Below are 20,151 nucleotides of genomic sequence, written 5' to 3' on the forward strand. Positions count from 1 at the left end.
GGGGGTGGTGGCGGTGGTGGTGGCGGTGGGGGTGGTGGCGGTGGTGGTGGCGGTGGAGGTGGTGGCGGTGGTGGTGGCGGTGGTGGTGGCGGTGGTGGTGGTGGCGGTGGGGGTGGTGGCGGTGGTGGTGGCGGTGGGGGTGGTGGCGGTGGTGGTGGCGGTGGAGGTGGTGGCGGTGGTGGTGGCGGTGGTGGTGGCGGTGGTGGTGGCGGTGGGGGTGGTGGCGGTGGTGGTGGCGGTGGTGGTGGTGGCGGTGGCGGTGGTGGTGGCGGTGGGGGTGGTGGCGGTGGTGGTGGCGGTGGGGGTGGTGGCGGTGGTGGTGGCGGTGGGTTTTTTTTTCTTAGCCACAGCGCGAAACATGAATATTTACACAAGCCCTCTCTCTCTGCATGCATGATTCAGCCAGCCAGGACTCGTTTGTGTATGAACTTCTTTGACACCGTACGTAGCCAACCGTGCTAATCGGAGGTTCGGGGAAAGGACAACAAACTTTTGAAAGACATTCATTTTCAATCTAGATATAGAATTGCATAGCTCCAGTGAGTAGCGTCCTAATAGCGAATGGAAGAGCATTCCAGACGGCTACAGAAGCGCATCTGAAAGCGCGCGATGCGGTGACCGTCTTTGTTCGATGGCTAGCAGCCAAAATCCGCTGCTGCGAGGATGACCGGAGTTTGCGTGATGGTTTAGGGTAGCACTTTGGACTTGGAATCATCCGTCTAAGCCACTCGCTCACCCTGAGACCGTTTCCACGCACGCTCACGGCGGTGTTGTTATTGTTGTTGTTATCTTTTTTCAACGTAACCACGGCGCGCAACATGAACATTTACACAAGGCCCGTGCGTGCATGATTCAGCCAGCCAGGATTCCGTGCGTTCCAACACGTGCATCCCTTTCTCTGCCACAGACACGCGCGCCAGACACCGGGGCTTGTGGAGACGCCAATTTAATGTTTAAACGCACTATTAATAACATGGAGCTCTTACCCCCGCCCCCCCATCCTTTCTGTGGCCCCGCGATGACGGAATCGTCTGAAATGCGCCTCACCATAAATAATAAATGAGTTGTTGCAAGATACATTTCTATCCTTCCATTAATATTAATGCGCGCCAAATTTTTCCTAGAGTGTCTCCGGCACATATTTCACGCTCCGCATTAAATCACTTATTTATTTATGAACTTATTTACAGTATTTAAACTAAAAAAAAAATGTGCGTTCCATCGTTCGTCCAAACTCGCTCCGCTGCATCATGAGCGCGCCTAAGCGAAGCTGACACTTCTCTCTTGATTTGAAGCGTTCGTGACTGCAGGAAGCCATACCTCTTTAGTTCTTTCGGTAAAGTCACGTAGGTAGAAAACAAAAATACTGGTAGAAACCTCCTGGTTCCACCAGCCCACAGGGGATTATTGTGTCCGTCCGTCGTGCAGGGAGGGGCTGGGTGGGGAAGGAGGGGCTGGGTGGGGAGGGGAAGGTGGGGAGGGGAGGGTGGGGAGGGGCTGGGTGTGGAGGGTGGGGAGGGACTGGGTGGGGTGGGGTTGGGTGGGGAGGGTGGGGCTGGGTGGGGGGTGGGAGGGGTGGGGCTGGGTGGGGAGGGGCTGGTCACCCCGTGGTGCCCTTATAAAACTCAACGTTTAACCTACTCACGCCGGCTTGTGCCCGCCCTCACAGTCGGGCATATTTGCGGAATACACCTACGCCGCCGTTGACCCTGGCCATTGACCGAGCAACCCAACGTACCTACCAGCTCCCTCCGCAGGACAATGTGTTAAAAGAAAACACGACGTCGCAACACAAGCGTCCTGAAGACGGACGCTTGTGTTGCGCCCGAAACGTCGTGTTTTTTGTTATTATTTTTTCTTCTATCTACGTGACTTTACCGAAAGAACCAGAAAATACTGACAGTTCTTGTCTTTCTCGCGCTTCCTCGAAGGAACAGCCCGGATGAGTGCATGTCTCACCAGACGATGGAGCCACCAAGTCAGATTTCTCCTCGCCTCGTCTCGCCGTTGCGTCGAGACCGCGCTTGGCTTTCCGAGATGTGACGAGGTCGACGCATATCCAAGAAGCTCTTTTGGTCACAGCGTCTCAAGTCAGTATAAAGAGCTTGCCACATATCAACACCCAACACCTTTGCTGAACTAAAGAAACATTAACCATCACGCAGACTCCGGTGATACTCGCAGCACCAGCTTTTGGCTGGCCGTCGAAGAAAGGCGGTCACCAGATGCACTTCTGTGGCCGTCTGGAACGTTCCTCCTTCTGACATTAGGACGCCGCTGGAGCTATGCATTGTGAAATCTCCTCTATTGAAAACTCATTTCTTTAGAACTGCTTTTTGTGTTTATTTTGACGTCCTTTCACCGCACGATCCGATTATCACGGTTGGCTATACACGGTGCGAAAGAAGTTCAACATACACACATTACATACCAAGCCGTGACCATTTCCCTTCGCCGATATCTCCTTGCCAGCGTCTCACCTACTTCCACTCTGTCCGTCGCTGCCTGCGTCTTTCAACCGAGTCGCCTTCCATCGCGTTCACAGGTTGGCATTTGATGTTTGGGAAAGACCCGAGGTCTTTGTCTTCCACCGAGCACCATCGTGAGTTCCCTCCATCGCCGTCCGTTTGCGAACTGGTCACCATCCATCCGTCGTGTAGTCTCCTTCACCTGACCTCACCTGACCTCACCTGGCCTCACCTGGCCTCACCTGACCTCACCTGACCTCACCTGACCTCAGCTGGCCTCACCTGGCCTCACCTGACCTCACCTGACCTCACCTGGCCTCACCTGACCTCACCTGACTTGAGGTAGTTGTCTAGGTTTTTTCCGCGAGAAAACCGCGGCGAGTGTTTTAGGATTATTTCCAGAAAGGGTAAAACCTGTTTATTATTTTTTTCATACTTTGATACCTGGCGAAAAGGTCCCATTTTTTTTGCTGCTCACCCCGAGCTTCAAATGAACACTGAGAGTGCATTGTCCTTGTACTGTTCGCCTTTTGGTGTTCTCTGCTCTGACACTGGTGGTGGTGAGACTGGGCCCTGAAGAAGGCTGCCGTCTCTAGTGTAGGCCAATCGGTTTCAAAGACAATGCCATTTATTGTCAGAGCATGTTGGTTTGCATGTTCGCCACAAGTAGGCGTGGTCAATGCAGACATGATTCCTTGCAAAAGGTTTCTATTTGGTGTTTGAACATCTTAACACCACCTTTTATTGCCAGAAATGGTTAAAACCTATTTCTTATTTTGTTTTTATTTTTGGGGATATGTTGAGTGTTCGTTCGACTCTGGTGCTTCTCATCGTTTCATCCACTTCGGTGGCGAGATTTACGCGGCACGGCGCAAGGCTTGCGCTTAACTGTACCCTTAGCATCCTTAATTAAGCATAACATAAAATCTGTAAAGCAAGCGGCCAAACATAGGCACGCATGATACCACAGTTATAATTGCATGCATATTAAATTTAAAGTTAAGGTCATGATCAATTTGTTTAATTGATTTTTTTTCGCTTCCCCTTTACCGAATCCTCCAAATTAATGAAACAACGCGTGCGCTTGGATTATAGATTAAGCGAGATTAAGGATTTGCTTCCACCGGCGAGCAATTCGCTTTGTGGAGCAGAGCATCTGTAGGTTGTGGGTCCCTCCCCTTGACCTCCCCCCCAACCCTTGCCCCTGCCCTACCCCCCTGCCCCCCTCCCCCACCTTAGTAGAATAACAATGACAAAGATCCCCCGTAGAAACTTGACAAACTGTTGGGGCAAGTGTTGTTGGCGAGTCGAATAAGAGCCATCCACCCACACACATCACCGCTCCGTGAATCGTGCAAACACAACAGCAGCAGCAGCAGCAATAGCCGACATTGGCCACTAAGTGGCATTGACGGCACCACCACGACGCTTGTGCCAGGCTCGGTGTCCTTAAGCAACGCGTGTGTACGTACAACAAAGACAAAATTCCCCCCTAGTATAGCCTTCACAGACTTTTTGGGCAAGTGCTGTGAGCGAGTGGCGTCTATGAAGGCCGGCACGGCACACCAGGGGGTGGGTGGCCAACACCACGCCCGGCCGCGTTTGTCTCCCCAGTGGCGATGTTTACACATCACACCAGGTACTCATTTGAGGCTGAGTCGACCTAGGGAAGGGGATCTTTGTCTTTGTCTCGTGTGTGTGTCTGTGTGGGGAGCGGTAGTGTAGCGGTTAGCGCTACGCTGTGCTACGAACCTGGCTAACCGGGTTCGATTCCCGTCTCACGGCCAACACCGGTGACGATTGTCTGAACCGGTCCAGGGCCTCCCCTAGGTCGACTCAACCTCAAATGATTACCTGGTGCGATGTGTAAACATCGCCACTGGGGAGACAAAGGCGGCCGGGTGTGGTGCTGGCCACCCACTGTCTCGTGCGCAGCGTCGGCCTTTATAGGTGCTCGCTAACAGCACTTGCCCCTACAATCTGTTAAGGCTACACGGGGTATCTTTGCCTTTGTACGTGGCACAGTGGGGGAGGGGGGGGGGCCGGAGTGTAGCGGTGAGCGCGTGCACGCGTGCCACCCCCCGTGTTGCTCTCCGTGGTGGGGGAGCAGCGCAGGCGCGCGCGGGGCACATTCACCGCGGAGCGGGGTGCCCCTCGTCGGCCCCCAACGGGCGGCAGCGATTCGGTGCGTGAAGGTCGCCAGCGGATGATTTTGATGGATGTCGGTGCAATGATCCTCGGCTACACGTCGATGCTGCGAGCAAACTAGTGGACGTCTGTTGAGAGAGAGAGAGAGACAACAGAGAGATTCGTAGCTCATCGGATTCCTCCCGTGTACATCGATATAACGATTCTGAAACGCGTGCGTGGGTGCGCGCGTGCACCTAGCGTGGCACGCGCGTCGTGGTGACGTCACCGCCCACTTCGTGGTGAGCGGCGGTTGTTGTTGTTGTTGTCGTTGCTGCTGCTGCGTGTGTGTGTGCACGTGCGTATGTGTGTGTGTGTATGCGTGTGTGTGTGTGCACGTGTCTGCGTGTGTGTGTACGCGTGTGTGCGCGTGTGTGCGTGTGTGTGTGTGTGTATGCGTGTGTGTGTGTGCGCGTGTGCGTGTGTGTGCGTGTGCGTGTGTGTGCGTGTGCGTGTGTGTGTGTGCGTGTGTATGTGCGTGTGTGTGTGTGCGTGTGTGTGTGCGTGTGTGCACGTGTGTGTGTGTGTGTGCGTGTGTGTGTGCGTGTGTGTGTGGGCGTGTGTGCGTGTGTGTGCGTGTGTGTGTGTGTGCGTGCGTGTGTGTGCGTGTGTGTGTGTGCGTGTGTGTGTGTGTGCGTGTGTGTGTGTACGTGTGTGTGTGTGGCGTCGTGCAGTGGTGAGCGCGCTGCGCTACGAACCCGGCGACCTCACTTCGTTTCCAGGACACGACTGACATCGCTGTGGCGGATATTTGGAACTTGTCCTGGGGCCTCCCCTAGGTCGACTCGGCATCAAATGAGCACGTAAATGACTTTGGAGCCGTGTGTAAAACGCCAGCACTGCGGAGACAATAGGTAGAGGAAGCAATGGTGTCTCGCCACACCGCCCCTGTCTGTGACGTGCCGGCCTTGATAGGAGCTCGCTAACAGAACTCTTGCCCCTACAATTGAAAAACGAAATCGACACTGAGACCCATGCGTGCATGCGCGGAGCTTGCTTCGCTTGTCTCCCCCCTTTCGTTTTGTTTTACTTTGGTCTGCCGGTCACCTCCGTCCACCTGGGTCCGCCCCGTGCTCTCCTGCCAGTGCGCTTTGGACACACCTCAAGCAGAGGTCGCAAACGGGTTTTGATTCCTTACCTGTACCCGGCCGCACCAGGGTCGCAAATGGGTACCCGTACCCTACCCGTATCCTACCCGAAATGAGTGACAAACGTCTTCTTGGTTCTTTTGGTAAAGTCACGTAGAAGGAAAATAATAAAATAATAAAAATAAAACATAATAAAATAATTCTCACGACGTTTCGGCTACAACGCAAGCAGCCGAAACGTCGTGAGAATTATTTTATTATGTTTTATTTTTATTATTTTATTATTTTCCTTCTACGTGACTTTACCGAAAGAACCAAGAAGATGAATCTCTGCAGTCACGAAAGCTTTAAATCGAAAGAGTGACAAACGGTTACTCACCAGTGACTCACGGCCTACCCGTACCCGTACCCGGCCGCACCAGGGTATCGGGTACCCGGTTGCGACCTCTGACCTCAAGTGGCCTCGGAGTGCACCTCGCCTGTCACAACGGCTGCCGTGACATCGCCGCCACTTCGCGGTGAATGGAGCGGTGGCGCAATCAGTCGTGGGCTTTGAAGCCGCGCTCTCATCTCGAACCCTTTGAGTTCGATTCCCGAACCTGGGCAACGTCAGAGGCGAGGTGGTATATGAAGCCTGCCTTGAGCCTCCCCTAGGTCGACTCGGCCTCAAATGACTACCCGGTGCGGTGTGTAAACATCGCCACTGGGGAGACAAACGCGGTCGGGCGTGGTGCTGGCCACCCACCCCTTCGTGTACCGTTCCGGCCTTCATGGGTGCTCGCTAACAGCACTTGCCCCTACAGTCTGTTAAGTCTATACGGGGGATATTTGTCTTTGTGAACGTGACCGCGAATGTTGGTTGGGTGTGGCGCTGGCCAAACCACCCCCTCCCCCACCCCCGTGGTGTGACAAGCCGATCTGAATGTTTGCTCACTCACAGCAAACGGGCCTGGCGATCTGGCCGAGTGGCTCGGTGGTCGAATGAGCGGTTCGCGATCGCGAGTTTGGGAGCTCAATTACCTGGTTGGGATGGTAGGTGGGAGGCGGGGGATAGGGTGGGGGGGCTGGTTGACTCAGCCCATCATCCCTCCCATGGTGGGTTAAATGAGTACCACTTTGTCGAGAGGTCAACGGTGGTTTTGGTCTTACGGGTAAACTCGCCCCCGTCATAGGAATGCGGAATGTCCACCGCTGGCTCGGGACTGCCAGCGGGAAAGGAGCGCTGTCACAATCGCTCAATTGAGCAGCAAATCGCCGTGGCTTGAAGAGCGCGTGTGCTCAGGGTGTGTGGATGGCGAAACAGGCGGATCGTTGTGAGTCTCTGTGATGTGCGTGTGTGTGTGTGTGCGTGACCTCCTGCCAGCGGGCGTTCGACACTTCACGTGGCCTCAAGGTGTACATGGCCTGGCACAAGCGTCGTGGTGACGTCACCGCCACTTAGTGGCGAATGTTGTGTTTGTGCGCGTGTGTACATGTGCATTGTTGTGTGTGTGTGTGCAAGTGTGGTGAGCGGTAGCGCAGCGGTTAGCGCGCTGTGCTCTGAACCCGGAGGAACCGAGTTCGATTCCTGCTCACGACCAGTATCAGTGGCCGATATCTGAGCCGGTCCTGGGCCTCCTCTGTGTCGACTCAGTCCTCAAATCGGCAACTGGTGCGGTGTGTTAGCGTCGTCACTAGACGGTCGGGCGTGGTGCTGGCCACCCACTCCTTCGTTGTGCCCTGCCGGAGTTTATAGGTGCTCGCTAACAACACTTGCCCCAAAAGTCTGTTGAGGCTATACGGGTGATCTTTGTCTTTGTGCGTGCGCGTTTGCACGTGGAGAGGTGCAGGTGCGCGTGTCAGCGGCGTCTCAGTGCTTTGCGCAATGAACCCGGTGACCTGAGCTCGATTCCCGGACAGAGCTGTTAGCGAGCGATATCTGAACTGGTGCTGGGCCTCATCTTACCTTGGGTAGATTTGGTTAGCAACCGGGGATACAAAAGTGGGCAGGACTTTGTCTTTGTACAGTTTTGTTTTTTTAACAGATGGCATTGTGCAACGTGAATAATTGTTCGCGTTGAGCTTACCAACGAAGGAAATTGCATCACCATCGGTGCATGTCTGTCGTGTTTAATAGTGCACCCGATTATGAAACGTCCGTTGCTACATTTTCCTCTCCGGGATTGAATCGGGTGCAACCGCAAGAAACAAAAACATGAATAAGAAAACATTTTAAAGTTACTATGCGAGAGAGAGAGACTGTGGAAAGCGTTCGATTTCGTAACATTTCGGAAGCGACGTTTGGCCTGAAGCCTCGAAAGTGCCTGGATGGATGCCCACCACACACCACCCTCTGCTGAGACACGGGGACAAATGGCTTTAGTTCTTTCACCGTTTCTAAATGCGCGCGCACGCTCTGAAATGGCATTGTTCCTGTAATTCTATTAGCCGCACAATTGCTCAATATATACAAAGACAAAGCTCCCCCGCGTATAGTATAGTCTTTAACAGTCTGTTGGGGCAAGTGCTGTTCGCCAGCAGCTATGGGTGGCCAGCGCCACGTTCGGGCCGCCTTTGTCTCCCGAGTGCCAATGTTTACACGCCGCACAAGGTACTCATTTGCTGCTGAGTCAACCTAGGGGAGGACCGGTTCAGATTATAATCGTCACCGGTGGTGACCGTGGGAATCGAATTCGGGTCGCCGGGTTCGTAGCGCAGCGCGCTAACCGCAACACTACAGCTCCCCATAATAAATATATTCACACACACACGCACACGTGCATAATTACACAGTGTACGTTCCTCTTGAGCAGGCTGACGGTCGAGACGGAATAAGCCATCAGCGGATGAGCAAGGTCGGCTGCAGAGAATTAGCGAGGCGGCTCAGCGGGAGGACAGGCTGGCCGAGAAGGGGGAGGGGAAGGCGAGTGGGTTGGGGGAAGACGTCGAAATGAGAGCCGAGAGACGCGGGGTTTTCAGCAGGTCGGGCCGGGTGACGTTTGATGAGAAAGCTCACGTCAAGAATTAAAACCCAAAAATAAACGGGTAGAAAAATAATAAAAATCGTTAACGGAGGGTTGTTACGTGGTATGGGAAAGAGGATGGGCTAGGTACGGTGAAATGAATCGGAGCAGATCGTGCATCCGTAAAAGTAAAATGTTGAAATGTATTTAAATTAAAACGGCGATATTGAGTGACGCTCATCCCATTCAATGTGGATTCAGCAATTTGTTTTGCAGTTAGATATAAAAGGAAAATCTGCACGCATTCGTGTGCCAAGTCTCAATAAATAAATAAATAGCCATCTGTTGGTGATTATAATAAAGGTGGTGGAGATGTGTGGGGAATGGCAACGGATCTACCGTGGGATTTTAATGGGTCTCGGTTATCTCATGGATCACACGTCTAGTTCACGTCCCTGTTAGCAGAAAATATATATTAGCCGATGGCGCCGTGTACACGTTCTCACGGTGGCTTTTCGTCTTTAAACATTCGCGTTAATTTGTTTTTGTTCACGATTTTTTTTTATTGATGCCTCATTATCTTGTATATCAGGAGGGAGCATTATAACGGCATTCTTAACCTCAGAGATACGTCGCGGAACAGGAACACGCTGGCCTTATTTATGTTAGCCGACATAATTGTTAGGTTTTTTTTTCACTCGTATTTTCGTGTAACGACCCATCAATTCTGGCCGGTTGAAAGTTATTAACTCGGCCGATGGGTCCTGGTCCCCGATAAATCAATGCGAAGGGGTTGGGGGTGGGTGGGTGGGTAGCGAGCTTGACAACATTTAACACGTGCCCGAGCAGTGTGCAATGCTGTAAAATTAGTAATTTGCTCAATTTAACTATAATTGAACCTCGCAGTTTCCGTGTGTCCGTGCGCACAGTTAATTGCATCTCTGCAACATCTTGTGTAATTGAGCCATTGATTTCTCTATTATTTTTCACCGCTCGGGTTTGGACCTGCATTAAGTTTTATATTTATGAGCGCGTGCGTGTGTATGTATGTATGTATGTGCGGGCAGCGATAGCAAAGTGGTTAGTGTGCACTCACGCTATTAACCTGACAGCCCATATTTAATTCCTTGCCACAGCTAAACAACCATCAGTGTCAATGAACTGAACCAATCCTGGGCCTCCCACCCCCCAGGATTCAATATAAAATAAACAGCCATGAGGAGTCCTACTACGATTTTTTTTTATTTTTTTTAACCGGGTAAGGCCCACTGAGCTCCACAGCTCTTTTTCAGAAGCGACCTGGTCACAAATAACCTCTCAACGAAGTGGCTTAACATGGTGGGAACAAAAAACGGAGGACCCAGAGAAAAACCCACGCGACCACCGGGAGAACACGCAAACTCCATCCTGTACACCAGGCGAGGCAATTAACATTTCGCCATCGCGGCGCCCAAAACATCGGCTCTGGGAGACAAGTTCGGCCGGGTGTGGTCTCAGCCACAACAGCTATCGGTTGTGCCGACGCTTGACTTTTGAAGGCACTCGCTAACAGCGCCAGCCCCAGCGGTCTGTCCGGGCTACGCGGGGAGGAGGGGGGGAGAGATCTCAGTCGTCGTTCTCTCCCTGTACACATAAAACATTCACTTTTAATTATTTATTTCTGACACGCCATCTCCAAATCCACGTTAAAAAAATCCATATTTGTTACGCGGACAAGCTTATCCACTTTGCGCGAGACAAATTTATTTGACTCGCGCCGTATTTACGAGGTCACGAAAGCACCGCGGATCAAAGCACAAAAACGGCGAAGGGCAAAGAGCGACGCGCAGAGAAACGCGCGCACGCCTTCAAACCGCCGAGCCGCTCCGAGGCTGGCCGATCGATGCGTCTAATAAGTTCCAAGGCGACAACAGCATTGAGCGACAAAAGAAAAAAACGAGAAAACTTCTGTGCGCGTGGCGTAATCATTTGGAAACGATGTGCGGGGGAACGCGCGCGAGACGATAAGTGGGCGCGATGATGAGAAGTGATCTATGATGATGATGATGATAAGTGAGATGATGGTAAGTGGGACGAGGTTGGTGGCTTGGGAGAGAAAGTTGTGTTTTGTTTTGGCGCCCCGAGTCTTTGTCAAAGCCTCCTAATAAGTGCTAATTATTATTGCGTGTGTCTTTGTCGTTGTCACACAATTTATATTATTCTGTCACGTACAACACATGCAAAAAAAAATTACTTTACACCCGTAACTTTTCTAAATACACTTTAGTAACTCTGAACACCAGCGGACATTTGGTGGTGTTAATGCATAAAATAGTTTTAAGTTAACGCTAATATTTGCTTTGGTTTTCTTTGACATTACCCTCCTGATCTGCATTTTTCTTATCATCGGGTTGTGTTCCCTCCGTGCTATCGGCGTCTTTTCACGAGCAGTCGCGTTTCACTCCCGTGTTAGGGAACGACGGGCCGTGCACTCGTATGTGTGTATGTACGTTGAACTTCTTTCGCACCGTACGTAGCCAACCGTGATAATCCGTTGGCTACCACAGTGATTCTCGTATTTCCTTCAGGTGACTTGTTTCATCCGCACACGAGCAGGGCACACACATTCCCACACTTTACAGACAAATAGATTTGTTTTTTGTTGTTGTTGTTGTTGTTGTTTCATGACCTAAACCAGCATTTATTTTGGAATCCTCAGGAGCTGGGGTTTATCCAAATTCGGGTGAAAAAAATCTCTACATTATGGGGTTTGATAATTGGTTTTTTACCCTTCTATCTGGCAACAAAACTGACACCTTTTTTTTACAAGGAGTCATGTTTGCATAGACCACAATACCTGCAGTCATAATGCAAACATTCATAATGCAAACATTATGACTGCAGGTATTGTGGTCTATGCAAACATGACTCCTTGTAAAAAAGGTGTCAGTTTTGTTGCCAGATAGAAGGGTAAAAAACCAATTATCATATTTTTTACTGGCAAATAAGGTTCCAATGATGATGGGGTTTGTTGTACGAAGCATGGAAATTTAGGACACTTGAGTACGCAGTTTAATCACGGGTGACTGAGACCTGGATTTGAACCATGCCTCTAAGTGGTGCCAGATCACCGCTTTGAGTAACCGAGGCAATTCATCTTTGTTTTTAGTACTTTTTTTTTGGCCCGCTTCTCATACTTAACCTAAAAGGACATTTCATTTACCCTGAAATGTAAAGATACAGTTACGGCACCAATGGGGAGATATTCATCCAGCCGCGGATTAATGATTCTCCACTTCCCGGGTTATTTCGATCGTGGCGGTTGTTTGGGCATACTTCACCCCGCTGGTCAGTGCGAGTCTGTGAAGGCAGAGAGACGCCGCAGCGTAGTACAGTACAACAATGCGTATTGCTGCACTGACTTATGCTGACAAAATAGCCCCCACAGAGGCCGTGGGTCCAGATCAGATATTAAATTTGTCTATTAACACGTGAGGTGGCGTCAATTCAGTGGTTCCGATTTCTTTACGTGACCTATAGTGGTGAATCGTGCGATGAACACTTTTAAAACGAGTGGACTATCAAATAATTCACTCCCATTAGCCATATAAATGCATCGTTTCTACTCCAGTTTGCCACGTTAAGTGTTACCGATGACTGCTCTGGTCCATGAACTAACGGTAGCCTCCGGCACATTCGGCCAATTCCATTCATGAGTGGACAGTGGACGGAATCCAGAGTAGCCAAGAGAACGCCCAAACATACAAGAGGATAATGCGCACAGCTTTACACACACACAGATTTACACACAGCTTTACACACACACAGCTTTACACACACACACAGCTTTACACACACACAGCTTTACACACACACACAGCTTTACACACACACAGCTTTACACACACACAGATTTACACACACACAGATTTACACACACACACAGCTTTACACACACACAGCTTTACACACACACAGATTTACACACACACAGCTTTACACACACACAGATTTACACACACACAGCTTTACACACACACACAGCTTTACACACACACACAGCTTTACACACACACAGCTTTACACACACACAGATTCAGGAATTCATCGCTGCATCGCCATTTCCTGGCCGCTTTGCAGCAGCACAATCCACTCGTCGCAATTGACTGTCACAAATTTCGCTTTCGCCGAATTGACGCATCATCACAGATTGCTTCCTCTCATCTGTTTCATTCACACGCACCTCCACCATTACATTCACACACGGGCGCGTTGCTGTGCCGTTGCTAATTCCGTATAAAGCGCCTTGGTTAAGGTGCTATATCGTTCCTGTGAAAATAAGATAAGACGCCGCGGTATTCCCCGTTAGTTTCCCATCCAAGCGCTACACAGGTCCAAAGCCTGCTTAGCTTAGTGGTCTGACGTGCCTCGGGCACAACCGAGGAGACGCGTCCTCAGGCTAAGGGGACATGACAATGTCGCACCTTCAATTAGCACGGTGGGCGACGCACGGTGCGAAAGAAGTTCAACGCAAATTTTGATTTAAAGCTTTCGTGACTGCAGGGATTCATATTCTTGGTTCTTTCGGTAAAGTCACGTAGAAGGGAAATAATAAAATAATATTAATATTTTATATTTAAATATTTAATATATTTAACGTAGAAGGGAAATAATAAATAATATGAATATTTTATATTTAAATACTTAATATCAACATTATTTTATTATTTCCCTTCTACGTGACTTTACCGAAAGAACCAAGAATATAAGTTCACACATAGCACAATTTCAATAATCCGTGAGAAACACTCTCACGAGATCGATGTCTGTTTTCTTGCGGGTGTCAGCCAACTAACCCCCCCCCCAGCCCACTGATGATAGTGTGAGGGGTCAGCGGCGTGTGACGTGCGTCTGTTGCTCTGACTGACAAGCCCGAGTCATCCGAGGCGAGGTTACCACAGGCGTGCCCAGGATGCCGGCCAAGGCTGGATATAAAAGTGGAGGAAAAAAAACCTCTCGCTAATGATACGGCTAAAAATAAGCGCTGGAATAAACAAGGAATACTGATAAATGTCAACGCAATGCACCCTCTCCTCCCCCCCCCCCCGAGCGTTGTGGGAACGGCGCACTTGCTCCGAATCACTCAGGAGACGGTTGTTGTGACGGCTCTGAAAAATGCATGGGGGGTGGGGGGGTTGGTTAGTGGGGAGGGTGGGGGGAGGGGGTGGTGGGTGGGTGGGGGGGGTTCGTCGGGGGCAAGGGGGCAGTGCTCGACTGACCCGTGGCCTTGCGGGGTCCCTGATTCACGCAATCGCTGCTCGCTTGGCGGCCGCGTTTACTTCATCAAATCCGTTCCAATTCAGCGGAGCAATCACTTTTGGCGCAAATCACTGCGTCGCGCAATCAGCTGCGCAAGAAATCACTCTACCGCCGCCGCAGACTTACTTAAAGCCCAGCTCTGACGAGACGATTAGGTAGCACAAGTTGAGTTCATTATGCGAGTGGCGTCGGCCGCACGCGTTGGCAAACTGGCCACACTGACGAGATTGAAAATGAGAATGGCGAATGAAGCTAATTATGGGTCTCCGTTGTCTGCGCGCTTTTGCCTCCCCATTAAGAGAGAGGCAAGCGCGTGGGCGCCAGAGGCTGGGTGTAGTGCATCTGAACGAGCCATTCGGACCCTGGACGTGCAGTTGAGATGCCACCGCGTCCAGGAAGACCGTGCCCGGGGCAGTGCGCTCGGCGTCCAGGGAGACGGAGGAGATCACGCGCGTCTCCGCGCGTGATCACGAAGCGCCAAGGGTAGTCACGTTGAACTTATTTCGCACCGTGCGTAGCCAACCGTGCCGAAGGGTGGTGCGGTGGAAGGACAACACAACTAAACACGCACGAAAAAGCAGTTCTGGGGAAATTCATTTTCAATCTAGAGGATTTAAAAATGTATGGCTCCTGTGGCTTCCTAATATGAAAAGAGCGTTCCAGACCGCCGCAGAAGCGAATTTTTGAAAGCGCGCGATGCGGTGGCCACCGTCTTTGTTTCGATGGGCTCGTCAAAAACTGCCGCTGTGCGGATGATCGGAGTTCGCGTGATGGTCTATGGTCCTTGACGAGACCAGCGAAGCATGCACCCTGTAGCGTCATATCTCCTAAACTTTAGCGCAAAATAAATCAGTGGTGTCTCCCTTACGTGATGTACATCCGTCTCGCCCCGTTTTACGTCTCCTCCCCTTTACGTAGTTTCGTAAATACGTTGTCACGTATTAATCCCACCACCCGATTTGCGTCGGCTCAACCCCCCACGCTTACGTCGCTGTCAGCATCGTCCGTCATTTCTCGATATCCGTTGCCTCAGCCTTCGCCTCCACCACCTACTGCCCTGTACATCGCTTTGATTTACGTCGTTTCGATATCTGTCGCACCTTTTAGGAAGGCATCGACGGGGGTATTGGTAAGCCGCTGCAACTATGCACTTCTACATCTAGATTGAAAACGAATTTTTTTCGAACTGATTTATTTATGCTTAGTTTGGCGTCCTTACCCCGCATCTACGATGAGCAAGGTTGGCTACGAACGGTGCGAAACAAGTTCAACATACATACTCTTTGGTTCTTTCGGAAAGTCACGTAGGTAGAAAGAAAAAAAAAATCACAACGTTTCGATAACAACACAAGCCATCGTCTAGCAACACAAGCCATCGTCTTCAAATCTTTGTGACGTCATGTTTGAGAGGGGGGTCTGACTTTTTGTGACGCCGTGTGACGATGGGGGGGGGGGGTCAAAAATCGTCCAAAATCACGTGACGTCATTTATGGACGGCCCATTATCGCGTGCTTATTTATTTTTTGATATCAAATGAGCTCTGGCTGTGCCCACGAAAAAAAAATCCTGTTCCACAACAGTCGACGGCCAAGTGTGTGAATCAAGATCACGTGCCACCACCCCCATTGTTCTGGCTGAACAAGGTGAGACATCAAAAATGTGCACGCTTCGGCGACGGATCTGTGGGGATGTTTTATTGTTTGAAGCTCGCAGAGCGAAGCCACCTTCTTGCTCACGGCTCCCCACGCTCGCACAAAGTTTATACTTCGTGTTGCCCGCGCCTTCCTAATGCGCGTTTGGCCACGGGGGTTTTTTGTTGTTGTTGTTTGAGCTGAAGTTTTTGAACCCCCACCTTGTTCCAAATGTAATGGTCGCGTTCAATGGGCGCGGTTTATTCCAAGGGTTGTAGCCTCATTAGAAGTAAAGCCGTTGGCCCTGACATTTGATCGCCCGGCTTGACCCTCCGAAACCCACCACGCCCACTTTAACGAGAGATTATCCAAGAGAAGGCATCCTTTTCTTGTTTTAAACGAGACGCTTTTTGTGTTAGCGGCAATGCAGTCGCTTTAGTGAGAGAAGCTCCTCGCAGGCAACATGTTGGGGCTGTGAAATATCAGGCCAGAATGTTGTCCTCTTGTATGAACAGGAAACGGCACACGACCGAGTCGCCCTCAATGCAGACAATGCCGTCAGGGGCAAAGAAGGCTAAGCCGGTGTGAGCCTGGTCGGTTTTGCAGGCGTGGGTTGTGAGGTGGCCAGGAGATGGCACTGGGTCCTTGAATCTGATCGTGGGACACGTTCAGCGTGGGTTTGGTTCCTTCCAGGAGCTCCGCTTTCCTCCCACATGAAGCCAAACACTCACGAATGGAATTGGCCAAACAAACCGATCAACGAAGAACCCTCCTTGAGAATAATCCTGGGAATCAGTTGGATTGATAAAGGTCGTGCCTTTGATTAGAAAGTCCTTCCGTCCTACAAAACAAACCATTAACTCTCACCGTGACATCTCCACTGCCTTGGAGAACACACGTTTATATATATATATTTTTTTGGAAATATCTTTTTACACGAACTTTTTCCTTCTCAATCTGCCCTGCTGCCCTCTTCATCTCTGATTGTCACAACAAAGCCTCGCTTGAGCTTGCGTCTCGGATAAAGCCCAGCAACTGCGAAGCGAGGGGGACACACCATCGATTGCTCGTGTCCGATGCGAGCGCCGCTTTGTGTCTCAGAGACACGAAAGGGAGCGGGCATCTCCTGCATTCATCCATTGCGGCGGTCGCAGCAGCAGCAGCAGCAGCGGTCATGCTCAATCCACTGGCGGATGAAGGCCTCCTCAATGGCGCTGTCACCTCTCACGAGCCCTGCGATGCAGCAATCCGCAGGCCCAGATTGGCCAAAGGGGCAGCAGTCCATAGGGCTAATGCCCGGTGAGGTCGGTCCATTCCGAGGGCCGGTGGGTCGGTCGGTGTGGGGAAATTGCAAGTGTGATCAGACTAAAAAAAAAATCTATATTAAAACATGTTTTGATTAAAATATTTTATTACCTCTAATGTGTACTCCTCATTGCTTATTTACGCTTTCAGTTGCCATTAAGTTTCCACCATATTCGGCAGCTCCCAAGATTCTTCCTCACAGGTCCCATCTGTGTTCTTTTTTTGGACTCATTCCCAAATGGTACCAATGATGATCGCGCGGCAATTTGGGCCCGGTTTGTCTACAAAATGCCTGCGGTGATTTTGTTGTTCTTTACTCCCAGTCTGTCACTGCGCTCCATCTCCTTGGCTGACGCCCTCTCGAGGTTGTCTCGAGGTGGCCACGCCAGTGTGGGGGGGGGGGGTGCTTTGTGCAGAGGAAAGTGGGAACGTACAGTACTTATGCATTCGTCAAACGACGATAGAACGCTCTCTCCCTCTCTCTCTCGAAAAAAAGGGACTGTTAGCAACGAGATATTTATTGCAGATATTTTTTCTACGCTCGAGAAACGTAACCTAAAACGTGGAGAGCGATACGAGATATATTATTCAATTTACGACCGAGGATTTCTCAGAGAAAGCCGTTGTTCCATTATATATCCATTCCTCTTTCTATTAATGCGTTTCATCGCGGGCGTAGCCTTGCCCTCGAGGAGAGTGAAATCAGAGCTGGATAAACCAGATTCTTTTTTTTAGTTTTCGTTTATTCTCCGAGCCATTAACAGCCACACCTGCATACGTTACGTGTCCTGCAGAACGTGCAGACGATAATGGGATCTCACCCTGCATCGTGACATACCGGTGTGTGGTGTTTTATATATTATTATTATTACTTTTTACTGTATGTCAGGTAAGGCACAGAGACCCTGAGAAAGATTTTTTTTATTTTATCAGAGGAGCTTTGGGCTACAACAAAGCAATGCGGGAAACTTACGAGTGTGCAGTCGAATAATAATATCGTTAACGCAACATTGATGGAACTCGAGCTGGAGACAAATTAACTGTGAACAGCAAACAAACGGTACCGCAGTGATAAAACATTTTTTTTTACTTAAATTAACAATGCAATGATTGTATCTATTACTTTATTTATATTTTACTTGTATTATTATATTATTAATGTAGCATTTATTTTACTTCATTAACTTCATTTCCAGCAAGACAACTATTTTTAGCCGTGCGATGTACTGTATAGCTCGAGAGAATTGACATTCATAAATGTACGCGCGTGTATAAACACTCATTTCATTTGGCTGAAAACATCTTCATAGACAGATGACTGCAGAACTTGGGCAATTGTAGCACAGGCTCGATGCCTGGCCGGCTGCCTTCGAGCTCCTCCATAATTTCTCAGCGAGGTGTGAGAGATGCAATCTGCATGAACGATGATGCAATTACATAAAACCAAACTAAACATTATAAATGACCACGCAACATTCACGTTTTTTTGTGTGAACAGTTCACCGGGAAGGAATGCATTTTAAACGTGATGGTTTTAACGCTCTTTTGAACGAGGACAGCGAATGGCGTCACGGCCCAAAACACGCGACCCTAAACTTTGTTAAGAGTACCCAAGTCGCTGAGCCACTGTTCGCATTCCCCAACAAAGCGTACAATGTGTCTCGGTCACCGTGTTTCCAGCCTAGAAGTGGGAGAAATAGCTCGGTTCATACGAATCCAAATTACATCCGTACATGTATATTACAGGAACAGCCCCCCTCCTTGTCAATCCACTGCTGGATGAGGGGCCTCCCCGCGGGGGTCATGTGACCGCACTTGACAACGCTGGCTGGTCACTGCGTGTTGGTCAAGGCACTCCTCAGCATAGACATCGGGAGCATAGAAGTCCGGTACAATAATGGGATGCTATGCATGGCGGTCACCCATCCCAGCACGATTCGGGCTCGTAGCCTGCTTCAGCTTCCAAGGTCTGACGAGCCGCGATGCATTCTGGGTGACGAGGTCACAGGCGCATATTGCGCGTTTCAATCTGGATTTCAATCTGGAATTATTGCACCGCGCAGACTGGGTGGCAATGCCTCGGGCCGGCTGGCACGATGTTGGTCTATTACAGTCGAGGCTCCGAGCCGTATTGTTTTGAAATAACGCGCATTACCCGGCGCCAATTAAAGAGCATCAATAGCCACGTTGAGGCTGTTTCAACAGCGCGAACGTGCGCCGGATTGGAAGGATTGGACACAGGTCACTGATGATTTTTTTTCGCTCTCAAAATATTGAATGCCGAGACGGCGGGCAATTACAGAATCTAATTGCATGGGAACAGGGGTTTGCCGTGTGTGTTTTTGCGCGTGTAATTTCTGTTGTTTATTTATCGCTCTTCTCTTTCTCTCTGCCCTCCCCCCCCCAACCGCCAGGGCTGATGTTGAACAACTCTCCATACCTCGGCCAACAGGTGAGCATGGTACAATGCAATGACACACTTCGTCGTCACCGATGCACCGATGCATCGTGGATAACACATTGCGTGGCAGGAAAGGGGGGAGGAAGAGAAATAACCCCCCCCCCCCCACAACCCACAAGGAGGGCTCTCCGATGCGCTTTTCTTGTCAGTACGCACGTCCGTTGAACGTCTCTCGCGTCGTACGTGGTCAACCTTTGCTACTCGGCGTATTGGTTGACACGATGTCCGACGTTTCCGCTCCGCGCACTTCACCAAAGAGACGCCGGAGCGTGCAAGCCAATCGTCGGGACACCGCAGGCCGAGAGGGATGCGCGGCACAGCGCCGACGACGATTCGCCGGGCTGACGCTGCCTAGCGGTGAACCCCCGAGGGTGGATCGACGCGGGGGGCCGTGTTCGCCAATCCCGATCCGATCACGTCCTACGGGATTGAACCTCGCTCGCTCGCTCGCTCGCTCGCTCGCAGCTCGCGATGACTGGAACACGTTGTGTGCGGGGTGGAAGGTGATGGGAAAAGCAACTTTCGAATTTGGGAAATGGAAGGCGGAAGAGAAGTGTTGTAAGACAGGCAGTAAGACGAGCTTGTGGCGGGTGTTAACACTGTTATAGGATGGAGGAGGATTAGGGTCAGCAACTTGGGGTTTGGGAAGCTCAACATTGCGGGAGAGCGTCGCACAGTATTTGTAATCAGGGAGCGGAGGTTGCGATTGGTGGGACGTGTGTGTGCGGGGCGGAGGAGGTTTAGATTTTTTACCGAGGCGACATTGGAGTG

The 20,151-nt window shown here is 50.5% G+C and overlaps 1 protein-coding gene across 1 annotated transcript in view; it reads left to right on the plus strand.

Moving 5' to 3' along the window:
* Positions 1-20,151, plus strand: part of LOC144941963 (carbohydrate sulfotransferase 8-like) — a 111,876-nt gene that overhangs the window by 71,023 nt on the left and 20,702 nt on the right. Inside the window, exon 3 of the mRNA XM_078868524.1 lies at positions 19,334-19,371. Coding sequence (XP_078724650.1) covers positions 19,334-19,371 — 38 coding nt within the window. The remainder of the gene's footprint in view (positions 1-19,333; positions 19,372-20,151) is intronic.

This window comes from Lampetra fluviatilis, chromosome 26 (genome assembly GCF_964198595.1).
Source record: "Lampetra fluviatilis chromosome 26, kcLamFluv1.1, whole genome shotgun sequence".
NCBI classification, from domain to species: Eukaryota; Metazoa; Chordata; class Hyperoartia; order Petromyzontiformes; family Petromyzontidae; genus Lampetra; species Lampetra fluviatilis.